This window comes from Carassius auratus, chromosome 19, assembly GCF_003368295.1.
Source record: "Carassius auratus strain Wakin chromosome 19, ASM336829v1, whole genome shotgun sequence".
NCBI lineage: Eukaryota > Metazoa > Chordata > Actinopteri > Cypriniformes > Cyprinidae > Carassius > Carassius auratus.
In genome coordinates this window covers 20,244,821-20,256,817 of record NC_039261.1, presented here as the reverse complement: position 1 = coordinate 20,256,817, position 11,997 = coordinate 20,244,821, and the positions used below count along the sequence as shown (strand labels likewise).

The window sequence follows — 11,997 nt, the reverse complement described above, 5'->3', positions numbered from 1 at the left end:
ACTAGTTCCAGAAGCGTGAATGAATGCTGCAGTGTGAGCAAACAGACCCCACCCTCACCTCATACCTGTCTGTCTGACTCACTGTCTGTCTCTCTGCTTTACAGCACTGACACTAATACTCATATATTAGCCTGCAGTAGTCACATACAATATTGCCAAACCTTTTTACACACATCTAGGTTCAAAGTTCAAAGTTCCAGACAAACTTGATGTTGACTTGAGAAGCAAAACAGTTTGAAGTCTATTTAATATCTTTAAGTCTGAAGGTAGTAGTTTTAAAGGTGAGATAAATATATGTTGTTGTTGTTTATTTACCTCTAAAATAACCATATTTTTAATGTAAAATATTTTTATTTATGTGTTTAATATTTCTTTTAATTCAGTAAAACAAAAACATTCCAGTAAGTACAGACAGCCAGAACCTAAAATATCGATGACTTTGGTGACATCTGGTGATATATGATGGCATAAAAATATCAAAAATATAAATTTGCCACTAATATGGCTGTAGTTCTCAATGGCTGCATATAAGCTGATATCTATAAACCATTGTTGTAATGAACTTCACCTCTTATGCTTTAGATTTTATCACGTTAAAATTGTAAAAAAAACAAAACAACATTGATATATATATATATATATATATATATATATATATATATATATTGTGTTGGGTGATACTATACTACAAAGATGCCAAAATACAGCCAAATCTGACCATGCAAGAAAAGACAAAGCAGGAGGCAGAGTAATCATTTATTTCTACCAAAAAAACGTTTAAGGTTAGGTATGTAACCCTGGTTCCTCAAAGGAACGAGACGCTGCGTCAAGAACATTTGTGGAACGCCCCCAGCATGACGTCTCTGAATGACGTGTGTAATCAGTCCAATGGAAGGGCGAGACGTCATAGGCGGGTGACGTCAGAGACCAGGAAGCATAAAGTCACGTTCCTTCGAGCAACCTTAGACGTTCCTCTTTGGGAGCTCGAGCTGCGTCGAGAAGGATTGGGGAATAAGAATGCCCATGCCGCCAGACTTAAAATCTCTGCCTAGTGTGGAAGAGCACAGCTAAAGCAAGAGAAGGACAGTAATCGGGGACAACCCGTCCAATGGCCAAACTTCAGAAGGAGTGAGTCTTGACCCCCAGTAGAGGGGAGATCAGAGGACTCGAGGCTTAGGATAGCATCCTGATCACCGCTTAGCATAAGCTTCTTCTGGCTAAAGGCATCAGCCTCAGCGCATCATGGAGGAAACATGTAACCAGAGGGTTTCTGCCCACTGACTGACCACAGAGAGGGGCGCGGTAGGCCACCATGGCCACCACATAGACCTTCAGGGTGGAGCGGGTCAACCCTGTGGAGAGAAGGGTTTGCAGGAACACCAGCATTGTACCAACCGGGCAGTTAACTGGGTCGAGCTGGCGGTCTCAGGGGAAGTCGTGACCTAGTGGTTGGAGAGTTTGACTCCTAACCCTAGGCTTGTGGGTTCGAATCTCGGGACGGCAATACCACGATTTAGGTGCCCTTGAGCAAGGCATCGAATCCCCAACTGCTCCCCGTGCGCCGCAGCATAAATGGCGTCCCACTACTCCGGGTGTGTGTTCACAGTGTGTGTGTGTGTTCACTGCCCTGTGTGTGTGCACTTTGGATGGGTTAAATGCAGAGCACAAATTCTGAGTATGGGACACCATACTTGGCTGAATGTCACGTCACTTTCACTTTCAGCACCAAGAAGTGAAAAGCTTCCACTTCAAGGCACACAGTTTCCTCATTGAAGGAGCTCTGTATTGGAGAACGGTCTTACAACCTCGGTTGAGAGACCAGAAGCTAAGAGTTGTGCCTCCTCAGAGACCACACCTACAGCCTCTAAGCTCCATGCGGGGACGCACCCTCCGCCTGCGAGAGGTGATCTCTCCTGACGGGAACCTCCCATGGAGTGCTGTCAAAAAGAGAAATCAGGCCCAGGTACCATACCCGGTCCGGCCAGAATGGGGCTACTAACAGCACCTGGACTCCATCCCGGTGCACCCTCTTCAGAACTCCCCGGAGCAGAGTAATCGGGGAAAAAATGTACAGATGAACCCTCGGCCACGTCTGTACCATGGCGTCCAGCTACAGTGGAGCTGGATGAGTCAGAGGAAGCCAGAGGGGACAGTGCAATGTCTCTCGAGTCGCAAACAGATCCACCTGAGTCTGGCCAACCTCTCCAACTCTGCTTCATCACCTCTGTGTGAAGCCGCCCTGAGACAAGGACAAAGGTTTCCTCGACATGTCTAAGGCACGTAGGCACCACCTCATGAACTTAAGCATCTGAAGTGGGTTCCCCCTCAGGGAGAACCCCTTGTTCTTGAGCCACCACTGTAGGGATCTCATGTAAAGCAGGCCTAAGAAGGAAGAAGGATGGAGATAAGTGCATCTTTTTGATAGATCAGGACACACCAGTCCTCGGACTTGCCTGTGCAAGCGTGGTGAACTTCAGTCCCCTGATTGAGTGGTTCGAAAAGCGCAGATCTAAAAAAGGACACAACACCTCATCCTTCCTCGGAAAACAGTTAAGTACCGGCTGTAGGGCCCTCGACCAGAGAAGGGACCACCTCGATAGCCTCCATCCTCAGAGAGAGTCTACTTCTGTTCCATTACCAGAGCCTGCTTGGGATCCACCAGAACTGGATACTGTGGTCTCTCACTACAGTGTGCAGGACCCACTGAGACACATTTGGCAGTAGTTTTCATGCTGCCAAATAGTCTACTAAGGGAATCAGCCTCTCAAGACTGATCTCTGGTGTCATCAGAGCAATTTGCTCGGTGCCCTGAAGCGGCGCACCGTAGGAGACAGCCGAAATAGGTGCTCTGAAAACCTCCCAGGAAGTCGTGAGCCTCTTAGCACTGCTAAGTTTCTGGGCGGTAATTGAGAGAAGCGCTCTCCGAAGATCGCTGCGCCCTGGAACACTGGCAGGGTTGGCAGATCGATCTCCTGAGGGCACTGAGGAGAGACGGGCACCATCAGACAGGCAGTGTGTTGCTCCGTCTCACTGGTGAGAAAGTACCGCAATGCGAGCTTCTGAACCCCCAAGAGCGGGTGCCTGGATCTGGTGGCTAAGGAAGATGATAGGGAACCCGCGAGCACAACCATTGCTCTGTCTCGGCGAAAGCGGGGCTGGCACCACGAGAAACACAAGTGAAGGCTCCCTCCTCAAAGAGAGGCTTCTGAGAGTTTAGCAAAACGCTCGCATCGCAGAGCTGACACTGCGCACTTCACTCTCAAGCAGACAACACATGAGCTGCGTGTGTCCCTACCTTTTTTTTTTTTTGCTGGCAGGGAAACCACACAGCCTGAACGCTGCCTGCTCTTGCCCAAAACTTCTCTTGATTGAAGCTTTGACAAATGGAGTTTATCAGTAGACAAACGACACTAAATAAGACTCACAAACAGATAGCGACTGACACACACACAGAGCGCTTGCTGAAAACAGAAGGCTGACTGCAGGCTTCGCCGCTCATGCTTTTATGCTTCCTGGTCTCTCACCTCTCCCACCTATGATGTCTCGCCCTTCCATTGGACTGATTACACACGTTATTTAGAGATGTATCGCTGGAGGCATTCCCCAATCATTCTAGACGCAGCTCAGGTTCCTGAAGAGGAACATCAAATATTAATGATTTAAAAAAATTTAAGTGTACTAAAAAATGATATAATAAACAGTAAACCTAACAAGAAGTATGTTCTGGATATTTTTTTATTTGGAAGCATCATTTAATCTTGGCAAACTTAGGAAAAGATTGCACATTATAACCAATCACGATTGAGCTTCTGAATTGAATGGCCAGTCAGAGGTGTTCAGATGAGTCATTGCTGAAACGCTGGAGTTTAGATCACTGCCCGAAACTCTCGCAAATCCTCTCATCATAAACAACAAACAAGTGCAGATGAATGAGTGATGTAAGATTTCATAGTGCAAACAGCTTCAGTGATTATAATACTGAAGTAATATAATACTTAAATGCTCTAGACTGAAGTCAGCTCTTTAATTATGCAGTTTGTATAATTAGCAACTTAAAGTATTTTATAAAAGGGGTCATATGATGCGATTTCGGTTTTTCCTTTCTCTTTGGAGTGTTACAAGCTCTTGGTGCATAAAGAAGATCTGTAAAATTGCAAAGACTAAAGTCTCAAACCCAAAGAGATTATTTATCAAAGTTTAGACTCATCCACACCACCCCAAAACGGCTCATTCTAAAACGCCCCACATGTCTACATCACTGTGTGGGAAGATTTGCATAACGCCACCCAAATGTTCATGCAAAGAAAGAAGGCGTAACTTTGATTCTCACTGTTGCCACAGCCGCCATGTAGTGGAGACACTGTTTTGTTGTGAAAGCTAAGCTAATTTGTTTGGTCTTCCAAATGAGGACACAACTAGAAATCAGTGGTTGAGTGGATTTACAACACTGTTCCAGAACAGTTCAACCCAAATATTCAGATGTGTGCAGTAGGGGTTGCACCAAATAATCCATTAGTCAACTAGTCGACTTCAATGCTCTGCCATGAAGCTTAAAGATTGATGTCGACTAGTCACTGGTCCTATAAAGGGTGCAACAGGATAATAAATCTTTGAAGGACTTCCACATTTAGGCACCATTTCCAAACAGTTAAAATTACAAATAAATACATACTACAAAAGTGCTCCACAAATCAGGTGTGATTATATTACTGGATGCTCGAAATTTAATGGGAGAATGCATGTTTTAAACCACTTATTGTACAGTAAATTAATTGCTGTTCTAATCTAACGTGCTGCTGCACTGTAACACACACATAGACTACAGAAAGTAGCTTATAGACAGATGATTATTTATGCAACATATCTGTGGCGAGTGGGGCGGGGCCGAGGGCGTTGGGAACAGGAGCGAGTCTCGAGTCCCACGGAGGAGATGGAAGGATATAAAACTTGGGCGACGAGAGTGAAGGACGAGAGAGGACCAGACCTGGGCTTTTCATTGTGTTTGGTTTTATTTGTGCGCATCAGTCGTCCGTGAGGGACGTTTTGTGTTTATTTTGATTATTAAAGTGTCATTGGATTGTCCGCCGGTTCCTGCCTCCTTCTTCCCGCTGATTATGGAGTTTTTATTATTACAATATCTTTCACAAAACAGATAAATATTAATAAAAACACGGGTAATTTTTGCCAATTTAATTTATAAGACTGCTCCCACTCCGGTGGTAGAGGCGTCGACTTCCACGACGAAGGGTCGATTGGGGTCAGGATGGACCAGGAGTGGAGCGGTCGTAAAGGCCCTCTTGAGGGAGTTGAAGGCTTCTGTGGCGGCTGGAGTCCATGACAGTGATTTTGGTTTGTTCCGGAGGAGGATAGAGAGAGGGTTGGTGATGGTACTGTAATTTTGGATGAAACATCTGTAGAAATTGGCAAAGCAAAGGAATCGTTGGAGTTCTTTGATGGTGGTAGGAATGGGCCAATTTCTTACAGCATTTACCTTCCCCTCATCCATCCGGATGACACTGCTGTTGATGTTGTAACCAAGTAACTGCACTGAGGGCTGGTGGAAGGAGCATTTCCGCAGGACCTCCGCAACATGGCGACGATGTTCAGCTATGCTCCAGGAGTAAATGAGGATATCATCAATATAGACGAGGAAGAACTTATGGAGGAACTCCTGGAGCACCTCATGGATGAAGTCCTGGAAGACGGAGGGGGCATTAACAAGTCCATACGGCATAACACAGTACTCAAAGTGGCCAGTTGGGGTGATGAAGGCAGTTTTCCACTCATCCCCCTCATGTATCCGGATGAGGTTGTATGATCTGCGGAGGTCCAACTTGGTGAAAACAGTTGCACCACGGAGATGTTCCAGGACAGCTGGGACGAGGGGAAGTGGATAGTGGAATATTGTTATACTGTTCAGAGCCCGATAATCGATACAGGGCCGCAAAAAAATTGGCAAACCTCCGTCCTTCTTCTCCACAAAGAAGAAACTCGAAGCAGCAGGGGAGGTAGATGGATGAATGTAACCCTGAGCCAGTGCCTCTTTGATGTACTCCTCCATGGCCTTCTCCTCTGGGATGGAAAGGGGATATATCCTTCCTTAAGCCACTGGTTCACCCGGAAGCAGATCGATGGCACAGTCCCATGACCGATGTGGAGGCAGCTTGGAGGCCCGTTTGGGGCAGAATATGTCACTGAAGGGGCCGTAGCATGTTGGGATGTAGATGGATTGATTTTCCACCGGGCTCTCTATGGAGGTGGTACATACTGCAAGAAGTGCCGGGGTAGGTTTGGCTCCGACAGGACAACCAGTGATGCAGCTCTGGAAACAGGAGTTGCTCCACTTCAGGACTTCGCCCATCTTCCATTAGATGACAGGGTTATGCTGCTCCAACCATGGGCACCCTAGGATGACATCAGCGGTGGATTCCTCCAGAACCAGCAGGTGGATCTCCTCTTGATGGAGTAGTCTGGTTTGGAGGGTGATAAGACCCACACTATAACGCACACATCTTTAACTCAAAGGCCTTCCAGTTATTGTGTGGACCTGGTAGGCTGACGGCATTGCTGTGGGAGTGAGTTTGAGTTGACGGCAGAGAGCGCCGGAGATGAAGTTGCCAGCTGACCCAGAATTGAGGAGGGCGGAAACTGGAAAACTGGTTGGTAAAAGTCCCTTCTTTTCACCAAGGCTGCATTTTTTTAAATAAAGAATACAGTAAAAAGTGTGATATATTATTCTAATGTAAATCCGCTGTTTTCTGTATGAATCTGTGTTAAACTGTAATTTATTTCTGTGATGCTCCGCTGTATTTTCAGCATCATTCCTCCAGTCTTCAGTGTCACATGATCTTCAGAAATCATGAATAATATGATGATTTACTGCCCAAGAAACATTTCTGATTATTATCAATGTTGATATTTTTGTGGAAACTGTGATACATTTTATTTTTCAGGATTCAGTAGAAAGATCAAAATTTACTTTCCAGTCTTTGAATGGTAGTATTACTATATTTCAGTAAGGGTAAAATATATTATGTGTTTTTAATTAGATAATAGTCTTTACAGTACATTATGACGTGATGACTGTATAGATGAGCTTATAATTAGCATGACTGAGCTGTATTATCTGTTCCATCAGATCTCTGCCGATCTTCTCGAGTCTAAGAGAAAATCTAAATACTTCATTTACACTTAAAATTTTATTTATTATAAAGAAAGATGCAACAAGTTATGAAAGGATAAAACAATATTAGTTTTTTTGTTGGTTTTTCAGAACAGTCACATAACGCTGCAAACAGGAGCACTTCTGATGGCATCTTCATCCTCCTGCTCATCATCATCATCTTCATTTGTGTCACCTAGATTTATTGGGTGAGAAGAAAATAGGAGAACGTGAAATGTTTGATATCAGTCACAGCATTCAGAGATGTGAAGGAGAATAATTTCTGCTCGTTTCAGGACGTTTCTGTGGGTTTTGTGTTGGTGACTGTATAAAGGAGAAAGTTATTTCTCATTTGTATTAGATGCTAAAGAATATTATATTATATTATGTTATATTATATTATATTAATATAGTTTTTACAGAAACCCCTTCAACTTGTCCATAGTATTTTATATTTGATGCCAAATTGAATGAAAATTTTAAAATATTTAAACATAAATGCGACTGTGGAGAGAGTGAGCAGCAACAAGTTCCTGGGTGTGCACATCACAGAGGACCTCTCCTGAAAACACCGCAGCACTCGCCAAGAAATCACAACAGCATCTCTACTTCATCTGACATTAAAAGTCTTTATCACTTGTTGTCTGTGTCTCAATGATTATAAACCTTAGATGTCATATTTCATTCATCTGTAAACAGTAGCATGGTTTATCATCAGTTTGGTTAGATCACACACTCACTTGTGCTCTGTTAGAGATCCGCTGGACGAGTAACACAGAATCTCCTGGCCGTGAACTCAGAGGTCAGAAGGTCATTGGGAGCGGCTGACCCTTTTTCACCTGAAAACACAACCCCAAGAGAAACTTAACCTCCATCTCCTGAAGAAACCTCCTGATCCTGCTCTTTAAATAACAGAGATCTCAGAAACGCACCGCTGATCTCTCTGTTGAGTTCAGAGACGCGCTCGCAGACGCTCCTGCTGAGTTTCTCCATGATGTCTAACATCAAGCTGAAGTCAGGCACGTAATACACGTGTGTCTCCTCCGGTGGGGAGGCGATGGCTCTCAGCTTCTTCTTATCTGCATTCAACACTCCTACAGATTCACACAGTCAGAAACCATTATCTTAAATATTTACAAGACTGTAACTGGTTTTGTTCTGTTACCGATAGCAAACAGCTCGATCCCAGCATCTCTGAGTCTCTGAGCAGGAGAAAGAACATCGTCCCGTGATTCCCCATCCGTGATCAGAATCACAATCTTAGGAACATCAGGTCTGGATCCAGATTCAGCTTTGAAGCTGTTCTCCAGAATATATGTCAGAGCCAGACCTGGAAACACAAACACACACAGACACGTGTGAAAAGATTTGTAAGAATGAAGTCGTTTAGAACTAAGCTTTGTGTGTGTGTGTGTGTGTGTGTGTATGAACCTGTGAGTGTTTGTCCTCCTTTATAAGGCAGATTCTTCACAGCGTGGATCACTGCCTGTTTAGTGCTGTGAGTGTTCAGATTCCACTCGATCCATGAATCCTTGCTGTACAGCACCAAACCTAAACACACACACACACTTGTGTATGTGACCTGAGCTGCCAGAATGAGTGTGAATGTGCACAGGCTAATTTCCAGCTACAGGCAAACCCACCCGAGGCATCCTAGGTGTGTATGACTTTATTCTGTCAGACTCCAGTCGGAGTTATATTAATAATTGTCCTGTCACTTCCAAGCTCTATCATTGCAGTCAGCGGGTGTTTCTATTTAACAGTCCAAAACATGTTAAATAAAGTGCATGCATCCATAATAAAACATGCCTCAGAGGGGTAAATAAAGGTCTCTTGTAGCAAATCCATGTGTTTTTTTTTAGAAAATATCCATATTTCAAATGTAATAAACACTTTTCTCTCAATTCTGTTATCCGTCATATGCAGACAGCTGTTCAAGAATCAGAAGTACAAAATGAGGATCTATAAAGAAGCCTTGATGTGGATTTCTGTTTTGGGACTATAATAAAGCTGCTATTCAATCTTCAATATTGCCTCAATAGCAGTCTATGACAGAATACTGCAGCCATTACTGATCTAGCAGCTAGTGAGTGTTTTCCAGTCTTTTGAAACTGGGCTTTAAGATTTGTCCCACGTCTGAAGGAGCAGATGGCAATGACATCAGACGCTGATGCATCTATACCAGCAGGGGATGGAGGTGAGAGGCTTCGCCCAGTGGTTCTGGACTTTGGCAGTAGGGCTGGATCATAATGAGGCTACACTCAAATATTTCTTTAATGTTTGCCTTGGTTATCCTCTGCTCCCAGTGGGAGATGGAGGGACTTAGGATCCTGGACTTCTGGGCTTTCGTCAGGTATCTCCATTACTGTAGTCAGCAGGACACACCAGGTCAATCAGAACCCTTCCGCAGGGTTTTTCCAACCAGCCCTTGCCTCCTGACTCCTACTGAGAAGAAAAGGTGAGGAGGAGGGCCATTAACTCTACTCCGGTCAATGCAGAGCCTGCTCCAGAGGAAGCTGTTCCAGAGTACTTTCATAAGATGCCTGACATGTCAGAATCTCCAGCAATCATGGACATGATGCCACAGTTTTCAGACTTCATGGATGCCACTCTAAGCAGTCCAGTCTGAGAGCCCTCAAGAGTCCACTCATGAACCTATCCAGTCCGGGAGACCTCAAGAGTCTACTCATAAACTGGTTTCAGTCTGGGAGACCTCAAGGGTCCACTCATAAACTCGGACTAGTCCGGAAGACCTCAAGAGTCCACTCATGAACTGGTTTCAGTCTGGGAGAACTCAAGAGTCCACTCATGAACTCGCACCAGTCCAAGAGCCCTCAGGAGTCTACTCATGAACCTGCTCCAGTCTGGGAGCACACAAGAGTCCACTTATGAACCCACTCCAGTGTTCAGCAGCAGTGTTCCCTTGCCTGGCCTCCTGGTCTACTTCTGTCTCCAGGCCCCCTTCCCCTATGTGAGAAATTCTTTTGATGCTTGGTGGAGCATCTGGAATCCACTCCTTAAAGCAGGGGCCATGTCCCAGCTATCTGCTGGAGTGCCCAGGACAGCCACCAGAGGGGAGTTCTCCCAGATGATTGCCCGGTGCTTGTGGACTTCAGTTCCCATCACGCTATGCTCTGATTATTGGCTCATTACCCTCAGCTGTGTGTGATTAAGAGTTACTGTGCTCACCATTTTCCATTCCATTTTTTTTAATGTGCGCATTGTAACTTATTTGGCAGAACAGGTCATATGTGGTTAATGGGGATTCTACATAGGTGTAATGGTTTTTCTACTGTACAAACTGCATTTTCAATCCCCTAGCTCTACACCCATTGGTCTTCCAGGGACACTTAGTGTAAACCTCCTAAACCATGTTCATGTTATAGTACTCATGTCATTATACACAGTCGTGTACAATGACATGCATTCAAGACCCCCCCCCCCCCCCCCACCCACACACACAAACACACAGTGAATATAATCCAACAGTGAACACTAAATACACCGCAAGCACAGTGAAGCTTCTGCTCTTCTTCTGTTGATCTAGTTGCATGTAAACGTTCTGTGTGTTGGAACTAAAGAAACCGCAGACGTACCAATGCGTGTTTGGTCTGATCCAACAGCGAAGGCCTTGACAAACAATCCCAGAAAGCTCCTCACAGTTTTGAAGCTAAAACGGCTGATGCTCCATGATCCGTCCACCAGAATCACAATATCAGCGATGGCTGGAGTTTCACATGTATGAATGTTCACTATGGACACAGATTTTGTTACTCATCAGTTATTTTATTCACTTCTCAGTCTTTTTTTCCATCCAATTTCAGAAAATATGCACAAAAATGCATTAATGGAAACCTGGCTACAGTTGCTGTAGCAGGTTTGTTGAAGAAAATGTAAAAATTATTTTTTATTTTTGTCAGAGGGAGAAAATGTCTGTTTATTGCTACCCATAATTCATATTGAATACTGAAAACTTAACCTCCATCTCCTGATTAAACCTCCTGATCCTGCTCATTAAATAACAGAGATCTCAGGAACGCACCGCTGATCTCTCTGTTGAGTTCAGAGACGCTCTCGCAGACGCTCCTGCTGAGTTCCTCCACGATGTCTAACATCAAGCTGAAGTCAGGCACGTAATACACGTGTGTCTCCTCCGGTGGGGACGAGATGGCTATCAGCTCGTTCTCATCTGCATCTTTTACTCCTGCAGATTCACACAGTTAGAAAACTATTAACTAAAGTATTTACAATAACATGTTTAAGTTAGGTCTGGATCTGTTCTGTTACCGATAGCAAACATCTCGATCCCAGCATCTCTGAGTCTCTGAGCAGGAGAAAGAACATCGTCCTGTGATTTCCCATCCGTGATCAGAATCACAATCTTAGGAACATCAGGTCTGGATCCAGATTCAGCTTTGAAGCTGTTCTCCATAATATACATCAGAGCCAGACCTGGAAACACACACACAGATATGAACTGATGTGTGAGACTGAAGTCATTTAGATCTGAACTTTGTGTGAGAGTGTGTATATGAGTATGACTTTATGAGTGAACCTGTGTGTTTGTGTGCACCTGTTTTGAATGGTTGAGAGGGAGACAAATTTGTATAATGATGGGCGTGACAGCGGTATTACAATGTGAAGGTGGTTTATGAGGAACAATGTCTATGTCCCTGCAATTCAAAAGGCTAGAAAAACACACTACATGGAGTTCAGACAGGACCACTTTGGCAAGTTACTTATATTTGAGTTTATTGAACACAATTGACCTTTGGTAGTATGGTTCCTTATGGGGGTTCTTGCTCCCAAATTAACTGAACATACAAGAGCTTTAA

The 11,997-nt window shown here is 44.3% G+C and overlaps 1 protein-coding gene across 1 annotated transcript; it reads right to left on the bottom strand.

Moving 5' to 3' along the window:
• Nucleotides 1–8,026: 8,026 nt before the first annotated feature.
• On the bottom strand, nucleotides 8,027–11,716 carry LOC113120204 (collagen alpha-1(XIV) chain-like). The gene is made up of 6 exons (XM_026290140.1): nucleotides 11,450–11,716; nucleotides 11,205–11,366; nucleotides 10,759–10,914; nucleotides 8,594–8,713; nucleotides 8,328–8,492; nucleotides 8,027–8,256 (listed from the first exon to the last, which is right to left on the bottom strand). The coding sequence occupies exons 1-6, from the start codon at nucleotides 11,601–11,603 to the stop codon at nucleotides 8,027–8,029; spliced, it is 987 nt and encodes a 328-aa protein (XP_026145925.1). The 5' UTR covers nucleotides 11,604–11,716.
• Nucleotides 11,717–11,997: the final 281 nt, after the last annotated feature.